General features: G+C 35.6%; 1 protein-coding gene across 1 annotated transcript; it reads left to right on the plus strand.

The window, feature by feature from the left end:
- The first annotated feature begins 6,230 nt into the window (after positions 1-6,230).
- Positions 6,231-16,040, plus strand: PSMA1 (proteasome 20S subunit alpha 1). The gene is made up of 10 exons (XM_026668339.2): positions 6,231-6,422; positions 8,216-8,260; positions 10,020-10,121; positions 11,333-11,436; positions 11,965-12,053; positions 12,928-12,998; positions 13,577-13,706; positions 13,924-14,003; positions 14,690-14,794; positions 15,697-16,040. The coding sequence occupies exons 1-10, from the start codon at positions 6,420-6,422 to the stop codon at positions 15,751-15,753; spliced, it is 786 nt and encodes a 261-aa protein (XP_026524124.1). The 5' UTR covers positions 6,231-6,419; the 3' UTR covers positions 15,754-16,040.
- The last annotated feature ends 392 nt before the right edge of the window (positions 16,041-16,432 follow it).

The following is a 16,432-nucleotide window of genomic DNA, read 5'->3' on the forward strand; positions in this document are numbered from 1 at the left end:
GTTCCAGTATGCATCTTAAACTGAAGCACACTTGCCATTTAGCAGCTAACTGAAAATTGACTTTTTGTTTTTAACCAGTTAGCAATCCTTAAATAGTCAAGTTCTCTTATCCCGTGACTGCCATGTTTGCCCTTACTTAGTAACTAGCTTTGCCAAAGCGTTTTTCAAAATGAAGTGTTGATGAGGCAGGATTTATTTTTGCAGGATCCTTACTGATTTCCTTCAGCAAATCTTATTCCTCTGTGTGTTTACATTACTTTTGATAACTCTACACTTTCCTGGATCTCTCCTTCAAACATGGTATCACAGTTTGATTGAGGCTGACTTGAGGAAAAAGTTACACATTTTTGCTAAGAGGGCAACAATTTCACATCTGAGTTCTTTAAGGATTCCCCAGTACAGTGATCAGAATCAAACTAATTACTGTGTGGATTTTAAAGTTAACCTAAAGTATGTGAGAAAATCAAATAATTGCCTTATATATTTTGTAATATACACAAAATAAGCAGTTTCTCTCTTAAATACAATATTTGAGCATCCCTTTGTCATCTAATGACCCAACTCATTCCATGGTATGTATGTATGTATGGTACGTATATATGTATGATACATTCCTCGTGTTTGGCAGGGTTTTGCACTTATCACCTTTTCCTTTTTCTGCAAGAGTTTATGCTTCTTTTTCTTCTCATCAAGACAGATTCTCTAATTCTGAAAGGAAGATTTATTCATTTTTATAGCTTCCTGAATATTCAAGGAAAACCATGCTGTCCAGATCTTAGACTTATTTCATTCTTTGTTACACTATGAAACTACAGTAATTACATTTGTGAATTATTATGGGATTAACCTATCCCATAAAACAGGGAGGACTGCAGGTGGCTTTCAGAATGTACACATAAACACAATGTAGGTAAAATTGTTAGTCAAAATAGTAGCCCAAATAAATTTTAATACACTGCTAAAAGTAATATGGATAGATTACATTGGTCGTGATGGGTCATAAGTTCTTATTTTTTCCATAATCAAATTATTTTTCTATTTGCAATATACATGACTATGAGACTATAAACATTTTGGTTTATTTTTATAGTATTTATTTAAGCTGCACTTATGTGTCTCCAAAATTGCTATTAAAAATGGAACTATGTGCTGTTCACTGTACAGAAAGAAAACTGAACTATTTCTGGACCTCAAATTTATTTTATAAAGGAAAGTAGACTGTCTATAATCCAGATACATTTCCATGACAAAAAACGAGCAAACAGGTAGTTCCTTCTACAGAGTTTTGATTCTTCATAAACATGTCTCCTATAATAGTTAAAAGACAAATTTAAAAAAAAAACACTGTGTACTTTTCTAGTCATAAAAATGTGATTCAGTTCTTTATGAAATGATTTGCAGCTCCGTGATAGTTTATCATCAGTAAATTCCAATAAAAGTACCATGAGTTCTTCAGGGCTTGTCTAACACATACTTTTATTCCCTACAATACAAATTGTGCAGAGCACAAATTTATTTTTCTAATGAAGAAGCTATTGTAATCTACTTTTAATCTATTTTAATAATTTAATTCATAAAACCAGACAATAATTTAGAAACATTTTTTAAAGTGCTTTTCTCTGTCAGAATAATGTCACTTCATTTACAGAATTCTATGATAGGACTGTTTGGAATACAGGTAGCCCTCAACATAGAACCACAACTGGGACTGAAGCTTTGCCAAGTGAGCACACTTGATGTTACGAGCTTTCTTGCTATGGCCATTAAGTGAATTACACAATGATTTAGAGCAGGGGTCCTCAAACTTGGCAACTTTAAGACTTGTGGACTTTAACTCCCAGAATTCTCCAGCCAGCTATCTTAAAGTTGCCAAATTTGGAGACCTCTTCCCCTCATTGACTTTGCTTATTGGAGGCCAGCTGGAAAAGTCACAAACGATGATCATGTGACCCAGGACGGTGCAACCATTGTAAATACAGGCCAGTTACCAAGTGCACGAAGTTTGACCATGTGACCCATAAGGAGTCTGCAACTGTCATATATGTGAGGACTGGCCATAAGTCAACTTTTTTCAGCACTGCTGTAATTTTGAACAGTCACTAAACAAATAGTTCAAAATCAAGGTTTACCAGTAACTACTGATCAGTGCATCAGAAATAATACATTGTTGAGCTGAAAAGGGTAAGCTGAATACTTGGAAAAAGCAAGAAGACAGAACATGACAGAATTATGTAAAGTTATAGATATGAGGTAGATGAGAATGACTTTTTCATTATGAGTTCATAATTAAAGTTGGAATCCTCTAGAAATTAAATCAGATTTTTTTTTCTGAAAGAGGGTTGCCAACCTGGATTGCTTTAAAAGAAAAAATACATTGTTTTTTTGAAAATAAAGTCATTAGTGTTTAATAACCACAATCCTAAATCAGCCCTTTTCTCAGATGAATTAGATTTCAGCTCACATAATTCCAAACCTACTTGGCCAAAGAATTATGAGAACTGAAGGAATCTGGGATTTTGAACAACACATGGTGAACACGAGACTGGGGAATACCTAGGGAGGGGCACTATAGCACTAGTATTTGTTTGCACACTTCTAACGAAGTGTTTTTCACTATGAAAACTAAAGGTTGACTGAGAATTAACCGTCTGACTGATATAGTATGGCTTTTTTGTATGAATTTATATTCCTCATATATATTTAGCCATTTCTTTGATTGATTGATTTTTATAACCACCCATTCTCAGTAAATGACTCTGCTTACAGTTTACACTTCAAATTCACAAATATGCATGAAAGGAATTTTTTGAATCCAGGAAAGTTAAAAAGGTTCCAGCAATTCTGCTGAACTTTTCAGGCAATCTCAGAACACCTTAGTTGATTTGGATGGTGCAAAAGCAACTCTGGATGGGTTAAGCAGCCAAAAAAATAAATAAATGGTACTCCTTCTTGACCTTCTGTAGATACTGGGGTGGCATATCCCATTGGTCCACCTGCCTCTGTGATATTCCAGTGTTTTCCCTCTCTTCAGCATTTTCCCTGTCCTCCTCAACTATTTCTGTCCAGAACAAATGGTCTGTTTTATGTCGTGCCCAGAAGAAAACACCAAAAACAGGTATATTGTGCACAGTATGGTGTAAACTGTTTGGTACATGCATACCCCTAGTTTGAACAAGGAATGCAATTATGTGTTCACAAAAAAGCCAGTTTATAGAGGTTTCCTTTCTCTATGCTGTAAATAAATAAAATATTTAAAGGTTGGAAGAAGGAAAGGATGAAAAGAATTATACCTTGGTCACAAGAATATGTTTTTAAACATAACAGGACTTTAGCAACCATTTAAAAAGTCAAACATTCAAGACCAACATGTAAAGAACAATATTTACATTTTGATCTTTATAAAGGTCAGGTATTCCATTACAGAGTTCCTTAATGAAAAGAGCACAGGAAACAAAATTAGGAATGAAAGCAACTCTTTGTTTTAGCAGCTAGGCCATCTGTTGTTCTTCCTTAGGCTGGTATTGGTTCAAAGAACGTAGCTTGGGTGGTTGTTGCTTGACAACTCAAGGAAAATGGATGAATGAACACGACTTGCAAACAAGAAAAAAAAGAAAATAATATTTGCTGAACAAGACTGAAAGAGCATATCGCCTAAACAAAGGCATCATGAAAACAGTAGGTTAAATAATAATAAAGGCAGTTATCCCTTGTAGTAGAAAATATAGGAAGAAAATAGCAATCCTAGTTTTTCAAAATAATTCCAAGCTACTTTTCATTAAAGTCAAATCTCTGTTTCAATCTCTTGTTTTTGCTGGCAGTAAAAAGAGTGCAACAAAATCATTTCCTTCACAAGAATTCCTCTTTCCACTGTTTAGGGAAATAGCTCTGAGCAATTAGGTTAAATGGTTTGTGGGAAAAGATAAGGAAGAATATTGTTAAAGATATGAGAATTCCAGAAGCTGATATGGAATAGGAATATGCAGAATCCACCCAATCTGGTCTAGTGTGCTTTGGAGATAAGACAATCTTACTTTTTGTCTGGAACCCAGAGTGAGATGCAGAAAAACAAAACTCATTCCACAATTCAATAAAAAAAGGACAGGTGGCATATTGTTTTTCTTTAACCAGAAAGAAATGGAACTCACACAATCTCTAATATCTTATAGAGGTATCTTTACCAGAAGCTCTACCACAGCATGGTGAATACAATACTTGCTTGGAATATAACTATATTGCTGTTTTGAAAGCCAGCAGATATTAATAAAACAAACAGAACTATTTCTCACTTGGTAATGAGGATCAGAAATTCTATCAATAAATGATATTGGCATAAAGCGTGAAATCACATGACCACACAAGGCAATGGCAGTTTTAGCATTTACCACTATTAAGCAAAGTACCATGGATTTGTTAAGTGAGGCCTTCACATGACTGAAACTTGCAGCAATCCCCAATTAACTTTGTTTGTGGAAATCTAGCAATGAAAGTCACAAATCAAGATTATGTGAACATGGGATGCTGCAACTGTCAGAAATCTGGTTGCAATCACATGACCACAGGGTGCTGCAACAGCCAGAACTTCAAGGATTGGTCAAAAGTACCATTAATCAGCATCACTGCAAGTTCAAGTGCTGAACAAGTAGTCATTAAATGAGGACCACATGTATATACAAGTATTTCTCACCTGACAATTACCTTGTCTATTTGAACTTATTGGAAGTTCAATGAAAAAAATAACTTTACGATGGGTTCTCCCACTAACAGTTGCAGTGTCTCAGCAGCTACACAACCAATATTCAGATCTTTCCAGCTGCAGGCATTTAAAATCATGACAGTGTCTTATGATCACATAATCACCATTTGCACTCTGCACAGCTAAATTCCAACAAGCAGAGTCAATGGATAGTTGCCAGTACGAACTGGCAAAAAAAGGGAGATAATAATCCACTGCAACAATAAGGCCATTAAGGCTATGAACTCTAAACTACTATGTGATCCACTGCAATTGATAAACATTTTCTGATGTCTCAGGCTAGGACTTTGAGATAATGACTGGCTCAACATCACCTAGTCTGCTTCTGTGTCAAAGTGAAGGTTTTCCTGCTCCCAGAGGGAAATAACTATTAACTTAAATCACCAAGATATATCTGTGTATGTCTCTGGAAAAGTAATGGAAGAATCCATTGCTGCATTTGTATTTTAAAGAGAGGGAAAGGTAATTTCTAAAGAAAGGAAAGCAGTAATTTAAAAAGTTCAAGGTTTCAAATCAGCAATATTCTATACATCAGTAAAACACTGTCCTATTGTAATGCTATTGTAAAGATTGCTTTAAATATTTTTTAAATGTTGCAACTGGCTGCTCTGTGTGCATGTATGTGCCCTGTAATGTTTCAATTTTGTATAAAAATAATTTAACTTTGGAGAGGCAGAGAGAAATTACATGCTGACAAAAATAAAAGGATTCATGTCCAGTAATCTCCACTCAGAGAGCAATAGCAGGAAAATTTTTGGAAGGGAGGGTGTGTCAGCCTGCTGTCAAACTGAATACCTTACTTTTTTTTCTCAACCGTAGCAATTTTAACATGTGTGGACTTCAACTTTCAGAATTGCTGGGGAATTCTGGGAGTTGGAAGTCCACACATCTTCAAATTGCAAAGGTTGGGAAATACACACACACGCACGAAGGAGCAATTCAAGAGCTCAGTACAGATATGTTCGGGAAGAGAAAAAAAATTAGACCTACTAGAAGCCAATAACCTTACACTACCAGTTCGCAACAACCCATGAAAGGGAACTGGCCAAAAAGATAACGCAAAACAAAAACGGGATAAATCTCACCAGATGTCAATAAAGGCAAAAAGCACGACTGTTTGTAAATCGTGTAAGAAGCCCGTGTGTGAGAAATAATTTACGCTTTCATCACTTGAACTACGTACAATTTGTGATGCTGTTTTCTTACACTTTGTAAAGTGCAAATCAATTCTCAGTACTGCCTACTGATGGAGAAGCCGTATTTACCTCTTTCTTCTTCCTCTGTACGGCGAAACGACTACCGTTACCGACTACCACGGAGATACTACAATCTATATACCGCCCTAGAAACCGAATGAAAGAGACGCGCTCTTCTCTCTTAACTCCCCGCTCCCCCCCCCCGTTCCATTCTTCCGCAGAGCCCCGTTTCCTCAAGGACCCAACGCGCATGTGCGTTCCAGATTCTGCCCCGCCCAACTACGGTTTCTTTGAACAGGGGAGGAGGCTTTGAAGCGCGTTGGGATCGGAAGCTCGGCAATCGGCTGCTCCGCCTTGGCGGAAAAGGAAAGAAGCGTCCGAGTCCAAACCTATCGCTTGCCGAGGTCGCTGTCGCTTTCCATCGTCTTTTCTGGTCAGGCGCCGGCGCTGCCGTCCGAACGTTGCCCGCCATGGTGAGAGGCGAAGCCCCGGGGTTGGCGCTGGGGGAAGGAGGGAGGGAGAGAGCTTTGGGGCGAGCGGGGAGGGAGAGAGGGAGGGCGTGCTTTCGTTCCCCCGGGGGCGATAGGTGTGACTCAGCAATTCGGCCGGCTGAGATTGCAAGGCCCAAATTGCCTTGGTTTTAATTGCCACCCCACCCCCCACCCCCAATTTTGCAAACCTTAAATCCATTAGGGGTGATGATCTGCGTGTTTCCCGTTGTTGGAGTTCTTGCTCCGTTATGGCCCGGTCCTTTCCACCCCCCTCCTCCCATTTTTTTTGCACTCTCATCGGCCTTTCCCATCGGCAGACTTTTCTCACTAAAAGAAGCATTCGTTTCCTTTTGGTTTCGTTCATGTATCTTGAATGGGCTGAGTCGCTTGAGTAATCATCGGAAAGGACTTTCTAAGTAGCAGCCGAAGTTGTGCTTTCGCACCTACTTTCCAACCAGTATAAAATAGGCTGTTCTTTTATATACATTTCTTTAAATTCAGAACCCCACTAAAGGAAGCGGCTCCCCCACCCCAATTTCCTCGCCGTGCCTCCGCCGTTGTATTTCCTAACACAATTCCCCCCCACTTCGTATATGGAATACACATGTAATGAGTCAGCGTTTTGACATACTTCTGGTTCCAGCCTTTTATTGGATTTGGTTGTGGAGAGGAGCAGATCCTGAGTTTTACATACTGCATCTCATGCTGCATCCTAGTTATGTAGAGAGCCCTTGGGGTGTCACAAAATAATATCGGACAACAAAAATCCATGAAGCCAATTTAGCACAGCTGACAAACGTGTATCAACGAATATAAGGACAGTATAGTTGCGTTCTGTAGTAGATATTATAAATGCTATAGAGATGCATCTTAATGAAATCTTGCATTAAAACAATTGTTGAATATAATTTTCTCAGTTTCAAAAGGGGATATAACTTAAAGTACATTTTAAATTCTTAACATTGCAGTCCTACAAATAATCAGAAGTAAATTTCATTTGCCCATAGGAAGTAGTTAACACTTTTTTCTTTTCTTTTTTTGATCAGTCATTAGATGTGCAATACTTTATTCTTACTGAAATTGAAAGCAAAACTTTTGTTTATATAGTTAGATTACAGTTTTAGTTTATAGACCTTCACATTGGAAATGTGGGCTTATTTCTAATTATATTTTTGAAATGAATTGTTGGATATTAGTTTAGCAAACATTTTCATGTTTGCCTTGATTCATGATACTGTGATTTGAGTTACATCTCCTAGCTTTAAGTGTTCAATTATTATTTCCTTCATGATGCTTCTTTCAACCCATCTTTAATTTTTCCATGTCAAGCTTTGTTCCCTGCATTTCTTAATAAAGCTTAATAATTATGATTTTTGAACAAACCAAAGATACTGTTTGGCAACATCGTGCACTATCCCCAAATTGGAAAGGTTGCTTGAGCATACCAGGGTATATGGGAGCATACTTGATATACTAATTGGTAATATTCTAAAGAAGCCATGCTTTTTGTGGTGTTGCAAGGTGCTGACAATAGATATGAGAATTTTCACACTGAATCTGAAGAATCTTTACTGCTTTGAATCTGCATACTGCACACACCTACCCATTTGTTCATTTCTATCTTGAAAAAAGATAGTAGGGCTTTAGTATGAAATTTAATCACTATTTCCATAATTTTTTTGTTACAGAAATGATAATCCCTAGTACATATGAGATTTTGTTTAATTTTTCTTGTTTAATAGCAGTCATTAATTGATTCCTTTTGTTCACTTTAGTTTCGCAACCAATATGATAACGATGTCACTGTATGGAGTCCCCAGGTATTATTTTTGTCTTTCTATTTTTCTTTATATGTTTCCCTTTCTCATCAGTTGAATAATCAAAGAATTTAAATCATACTTTGAAAGCAAACGTAATAAGAGATTTGCAGATATGTATATATGCGAAATGTGTTCCTTATAGTAACAACCTGCATGAGCCATTTATACATAAGATAACTTTCTCAACTGGAAAGTAATTTATTGGGCTCTGTGCTAATAGCTATGGGAAATGCAGCTAAGCTTACATTACTATTATTACATTATTATTAGCCTACTTATATTTGCTTGTGTGATGGTAGGCCCAGGAGTATGAGACCACTGAGTCTGAGAATAATAAGGTAATCATTATAGTTGGCTGTTTACTAATTTCAGGGACAGTAAGGGATATCTGCATAGATTAAGAATTTGGCAACCTGGAATAGTTGTGGCCTTATAGAAAATCTAAGTGTAAGAATGCTATACTCGCATTCTCTTTAAAGTTGTAATTAAAATTATGTCAGACTGATCCAGGTTTATAGAAACCATAGTTTGTTAATTAAACCAGCAGCCCCCATCCTTTTTGATAGCAGAGACCGATTTGGGGGGAAATAATTTTTCCACAGACTGGTGGCGGGGTGTTTCGCTCACTACCTGCATATGCATATGCTACCTGCATATGAACAAAGATGACACTTTGTTCGTTTGTGCAGCCTGGTTCCTAACAGGCCGTGGCCTGCTACCAGACCATGGACCAGAGATTGGGGACCCCTGGATTAAACCATACTTGGCAAGGTGCATATAACATTCAAATCCAAACAAACCACATTATGACTAAGTATGATGTAGAAAGCAAAACATTAACTCTATTCCCCTTTCCCTGCTTTCATCTATTGAAAAGTTTTGGAAGTACTCTGTCATTTTTTATGTAGAAGTAGTAGAATTCTTTTGGCCAAGTGTGAGTGGACACACAAGGAATTTATCTTGGTGTATATGCTCTTAGTGTACATAAAGGAAAGATACATTTGTCAAGAATCATAAGGTACAACACTTAATAATAGTCATAGGGTACAATAAGCAATCAAATCATACTAGGAAACAGGCAATAAAAATTGTTAGAATACAAGCCACAAAGTTACAGTTATACAGTCATAAATAGGAGGACATGGGTGAAAGGAAGGATGGAAGGATTAATAGTAATAGTAATGCAGACTTAGTAAAGTTTGACAATGTTGAGGGAATTATTTGTTTAGCAGAGTGATGGCATCTGGGGAAAAACTGTTCTTGTATCTAGTTGTTGTTGGTCTGATAAAGTTATTTGTCATACTGTGGAATTTAATGTGTGCTGTATTTATGCAGGTGATCAGAAATAGGTGATCAGAACTAATTTGTGCTCAAATGTCCCGATTTATTGCAGTTGTGATAAAGATAATGTTAAATCTTATGTCACGGAATGGAATATTTTTATTCACTAAAGATAACGTTAAGTAACTTTTGAAAGAGTAACCATTGCAATGAAAGATGCAAGACTAACAAAGTGTTATTAGTTGTAACTCATTGGGTAATTTGGAGTCAGCATCTCTCTCTCTCCACCCAGCCTGCCTCAGGTGATTATTGTGGGTGTAAATAGGACAATGAAGCCACACACATACACAGAAACATATATACATATATGCTGTGAATTCCTGATTGGAAAGCATTCACTGTTCCCTTTGTTATTTTTGCTGTATGCTGAGCTCACTTTCACCATCAGCATGTTTATAAGGCTATCTTGTGTTTTTAGGGTCGAATTCATCAAATAGAATATGCAATGGAGGCTGTCAAACAAGGATCTGCAACTGTTGGGCTAAAGTCAAAAACCCATGCCGTTTTAGTTGCCTTAAAGGTAAACTCAAGAAGAAAGCCAGTTTGTTTTTTTAAAGCATATGTGATACATAAAAGCATAATATTCACAATCTTAAAGTAGTTTTTTGCAATCGAGAAAATGTATCCGTTGGCCAAGAAAATTTTTTGTCATGATTCCTTTCGGTTTGTAGGGGCAAGAGCTGAGAAAGTCTGTTCTAAATAAATACTGTATTTAGCTTGAAAATACAATATTTTAATTACTGTACTCATTGTTTGCCTAATACCAGATGGGGGAGATAAGAGGGACGTAAATTATAAAATTTGGAAGCATGAAATGTTAGATACAACAATCTTTTAAGAATAAAATGACAGGAAAGAGCCAAGCAATTTTGTGGGCGTAGTGAGAGATCATGTGGCAAAAGCATCAGGTATATTATTTGATTGTAAATGCAGAGAGAGCATTGCAAATTTTTGTTACAGTAAGGCTATATGTGCTATGAATAATAGAAAATGGTTCTATTTCCAGCAGTAAAGACCACATAGTTTTTCCCTGGAGAAAACTGTGATGGAATATCACTGCACAGGCTGCTTTCGGGTTCTCAATAGGTGCATCCTTACTAGGCCTGGTATTTAGAGACAGGAGGTTAGGGATGCAGTTACAAGTATTAGCTTACTGAGCGAAGACAGGCACAATACTTTCAATTCTTTCACTTGCACTGTTAGGGATGTACTACATTTATTAATTTGGTAACAGAAATTAAGACTTTTCTAGAATGTTCCATTGCCTTCTACACAGTGTCAAATTTCCTTCCAAATTACACTGTACAGAGATGGTTTTTGGAAGTAAATCCTGTGAATTAGAAGTCACCATAAAATAATTGCATAAAGCAACTCCTTATGTTTACATAAGCAGAAATAAGAGTTTAACAAACTTTAATATGTTTAAAATATTATTAATACAGTGAAACCTCAATCCAATGGGCTTTAGATGCAATAAATAAAATTTCTACTGTATTAATGTCATTTTATGTCTCTTTCTGAAATGGCATTATATCAATTTCTATCAACTATCAATTTCTGCAATGATTTGCAAATTATATAATTGGTGTCATTTGCTATTGTTACTACAGATATACTCTGGTTTAACAGACAGTGAGAAATAATGCATCTTTTATTTCCCCTCCTCCCCAAATTGTCATATTATGAGTGTATGATTCATAACTGTTACTTTGGATATCTGTCTTTGTTTAGAGGGCACAATCTGAACTGGCAGCTCATCAGAAAAAAATATTGTATGTTGACAACCATATTGGTATTTCCATTGCTGGACTCACTGCTGATGCAAGACTCTTATGGTAAATTTGGAATTTGATTATTCGATTGATTGAATGAACTTGTTGTTTATAAATATACCTGAAGCGGGTTTGTATCTGATTCCTAATTCAAGCCTTTGGTTCCTCAGACAGTATCCATGTTTCTCCATTCTTAACCTTGTCTAGTGCAGTTGCTGCACAACATAACCAGGTCTCCCAATAAACTTCTGCTGAATTTAAATATGACATTTGTTCTTAGTCATTTGTGAAGATTATGACAGCATTGTATAAGAATAGTAGTGGGGGAGATTGATTCTACTGCTCCATCTACAAGTCACTGAAAACACTGAGGGGCTGAGAGTATGTCTGATTGAAATTGCAGAAATAGGAAATACACTTTCTAAAGAGCATCTAATAATTTCATGCCAAAATGAGTTCATTCCCCCTTGCCTGTCATAACTCCTTTACAATCAAATAGCAGTAAAACATCCAAACAAGTAAAGTTTCTATTGAATAAATCTAAGAAGTGCTAAAGTTACAAATGGAATAAATTCTGTTTTACTCCCGCAGCAATTTCATGCGTCAGGAGTGTTTGGATTCCAGATTTGTATTTGACAGGCCTCTTCCAGTATCCCGATTAGTGTCACTGATTGGAAGCAGTATCCTTTTTTTCTATGTGATAATCATTGTGGGTTTCTCACAGTTGCCAATATATTTAACTGTTGGATAATCCTCTTACTGCAAAGCACTCAGCGAGTTATATTGTATAATAGCAATAGTAATAGCACTTAAGACTTAATATGTTGTTCCATAGTGGAGCACTCAGAGTGAATGCCCCCAACAATCTGGGTCCTCATTTTACCAACCTTGGAAGTCAACCTGGCTGTTACTGTTACTTTTAAAGAAAGTGAGGCAATACAGGGAATTAAGAACAGTTCACTTTGATACTAAAAATAATAGTTGATTGAAAACCTCAGCCACATAATAGCATAATAAAAGTTGAATAGTAAAATGAGAATTTTCTAGATTTTACAGCAAATTCATCTATTCAGGTAGATTCATGCACACATTTTATTTCAATATTACATAATTTGCATGAATTAAATTTCATCACGTTCAATATAGTACTATTTTGATATTGCTTCTTATTTCAAAGATTTTCATAATAGTTCAATACAAATGTTAAATATTCCTGTTGAATATTTTGGATATTTGGATATTAACCAGAATCCTATGGGTTTTTTTTTAATGCTTATTGGAGATGAGACTGAGGGCAGGATTATTTTGTCTATGAATAAAATCCAATACCAGTCTTCCACTGATGGAACTTCAGCTTTCTCAAAAAGAGAACACTGTTTAAATGATGACTGTTACTGCTATTTTCCATTTGTGTCCTACATCTTTATAACCTGATTGTGGGACAGAGGTAGGGGTTGTTTTTTAAAAATCTTGAAGAATGTACATGAAAGTTTTCATAACAAAGTATGAATGTGTAGATCAGCTTTTTGAGATGTATTCCTCAGCCTGTTTAAGAAACACAGATACCAACACAGCGTTATGGCAGAAGACCATATGGCGTCGGACTTCTTATTGCAGGCTATGATGTAAGTGCATCATCTGTGGGAGACGTATGTTATATGTTATCTGGAGATTTCCCCTTCCCTAGAGTAAATCTAGTAGAATTGCAGCAGAGGGTCCCTGGTCTTATTCTGTGTCATAGAACAATTGGTAAGTAAACGTTGAATAGGCAACTTGGATTTAGAACTTCTTGCAAGATAAATTTCAGTTTTAGTATATTATTCTCCAGATATTTGAGAATTAGTTTTTCATCAGCTCAAGCCAGTATTGACAATGCTACATAATATTTCAAACTGTTTTTGAGCAAGTTTTTTAGAACTTTTTTTTTTCCAACAAGACTGCTGTTTCAAACATGAAAGGAGCTGTTTTAAAAATGCTTGAACTAATTTTGCACTTGAAGTAGAGAATTTTAGAACGATTGCACTTGAAACTGTTCAGAATGAAATGTGTTGAATGCCCCCAGTAGCCAGGGGTTATGAGTTACACTGTAAAACAGATGGGAAAGCATATATTTTTATCTGGGTGGTGAAAATGAAACACTATATAAGCTGTCTGATAGATTCCTTCTTTTTTTTTAAAAAAAAATGTCATTTTAATTTGTCAGGATATGGGCCCCCATATCTTCCAGACTTGCCCTTCTGCAAATTATTTTGATTGCAAAGCGATGTCCATTGGTGCAAGATCTCAATCGGCTCGAACTTACTTGGAACGACACATGACCGAGTTTGCTGAGTGTAAGTGCAGTGTCTTTGAAGTATACTATATATATTTTTTACAGATTTCTGTTCTCTCATTCTCTCCATACATACACTCTGTGTGTGTGTGTGTGTGTGATTGCTGAACAGTTATTGTCTATCAGACATGTGATGAGGAAGTTGAAAGTGTGTTTAACCCAATCAGCCCCAAAAATACAGCATTTCTGAACTAGCCATAATTGTAGTTATTTTGCAGGTAACCTGAATGAATTAGTGAAGCATGGACTGCGTGCTCTGAGAGAGACACTTCCTGCTGAACAAGATCTAACTATTAAGGCAAGGCTGAGATTTTTTTCCCCTTGCAATTCAGTCTAATAGTAGTTATAAACTTTGTGGAAGAGTGACACGTGTATTTTTGTAAAGCAGAATCAAAATTTATAATTAAACATGCACATATAAGAGTATGGGGAGATGTGCTTTGAACATTAAAATAATCTGAGTCACCAATTCTATGTAATATATAATATTAAGGAAATGTAAATCTGAAGAGGATTTCTAAGCGTAGTTACTTCTGATTCAGGATTTCATGAAATGGAAGTTAAGAGAAGTCTGCCCACAGTTTTACTGCTGTCACTTCTAGTATTTTGAAAATATAGAGGTTTATGTGACTTCAGGTTCATTAGTTCCATACAATAAAGACATACCAGTAACTATGTTTTTCTAGTTAAAAATAACACAGATTATGATAGTCAAAACAATTCTAAGAGTGGCTTTATCAGAAAATGTTTCATGGTTCATGAAGATTACTATAGACCAGTGGTACTATAGACCAGTGGTAGATTATATTACATTCCAGAGTTTCCTGAACATTGCCTCTCAGCAACACCAGCTAATTGTTATTTATTAGATCTTTTTGTTAGATATTTATTCCACTTTTATATAATAAATAATGCTCTTTCCACCTAATTTCCCACAATTTCTCCCCCCCCCCTTTTTTTTTTTTTACAATTGTCATTTTACAGAATGTTTCTGTTGGGATTGTTGGTAAAGAAATGGAGTTTACAATTTATGATGATGATGATGTAGCACCATTCCTGGAAGGTCTGGAAGAAAGACCACAGAGAAAGGTAGGCAAATCTTACCCCCCAAAAAATCAGAGTTTGCAAATGTTTCATTAGGCTTTTCTCTTTCTTTGCTATATTTGCTTATCTCAGTAATTTTTTTTCAATCTTGTAAATCAGTAGCTGGATCATATTATGAGACTTTCCATTCTGAGGACTTTTGCTAGATTTCCCTGTCCTCTGAGATTAGGTGACTGGTGATCTAAGAGAATGCCTTTGGAGAGTGATATTCTGTCTGTTTAATGCTCTCCTCATGATAATTTACTCATTCAACACTAAAGAAACCTTTTATTTAAGTCCTTTTAACCTGACCAGTAAGCTTTGGATTTTAATTTCTGGAAAAAATGTATTCTTCTCTTGCTCTTTAATGATTCCTCCAAGTGTAATGCAAACACATTTTCCCATTTTTTTCTTTTCCTATGCCCAAAGCAGACTTTTAGAAAAAATGGGAGAATTGGTTTCTTTCCATATATATATTCCTTTGGCATATAAAGTAAATTTGGGTCTTTTGCTTAACAGACCAAATGATTATTTTTATATATTTATGTCCTACACATAAGCATTTCAAATGTTTATACAGTATATCTTACAAATGATAACTCTGAAGGTATAACAGATAAATGAGGCCAATTAAGTGGTGTATACAACATGAATATTTGCTTTTACTAGGGATTGGGCTGTCTTATGAAATATACAAAAGGAACAAAGCATTTTAAAATACTGTATATCAAACCAATTTTTGCCACTAATCTGTTGGATTTTTAAAGCAGAAAAATGGAGTATTGAAAATCTCCCTGCTATTTATTACTACACTGAATATTGAGGGACTGTGTATTTGTAGAATATTTTGTGACATATTCCCCCCCACCCACAGTGACAATTATCTTTATTTCTTTTACTCTTTTAAGCCTGCTCAGCCTGCTGAAGATACAGCAGAAAAGCCTGAGGAACCAATGGAGCACTGAATGCACTGCATAACATGGGTTACTTCAGAGGGAATAGTGCAAGGAGCATTATTTGTATTGTGGTAACTTAACTTTAAGATTCAAGGCATCATGTAGTGATAAAACACCAGTGTTTAAAATGAATTACCAACAAAAAAAAACCTTGTTGCGGAAAAAAATTACTGACCACTTCTATTAAGAAAAGATGTCATTTTCTAGAAAAGACTGAAATACTGTTTTATATGAAAAAGCATGTTGCTTTTATGTTGTAAAAGCATATCTGAAATAAATTTTTCTTTTATGAAAAATTGTGTAATTTTTTTGTACTCCTTAAATTAAAAAATGTATACAATATCATTGGATCCCATGCCTATGGAATCCTGTACCTTTGTCAATATTTTTAGATATTATGAATTTTATACCAAGTTAAATTAGAATGTGTATGATTAAACTAGTTGAAAATATAAAGTGGGATCCAGCTAATTTAAAGAAATTCACAGAGAAAGATTTTTACCAGGGATGTGCAGAATTGATTGGGAGATGGACTCTTGCAATATTCTGAATTTCAATAATTCTGGCAAAGAATAAAAAAGAAAAAGAAAAAATGTAGCTGATCTTAAGAGCCTACTAAGTTATATCAGAACAAAGCAGAGTTCAATTTAAGACTTCAGACAATTTTTTTGTAACCTTTCAAATGAAT

The sequence above is a fragment of the Notechis scutatus genome, chromosome 1, assembly GCF_049901735.1.
Source record: "Notechis scutatus isolate UNSWTSFEM ecotype Mainland chromosome 1, rNotScu1.2, whole genome shotgun sequence".
NCBI lineage: Eukaryota > Metazoa > Chordata > Lepidosauria > Squamata > Elapidae > Notechis > Notechis scutatus.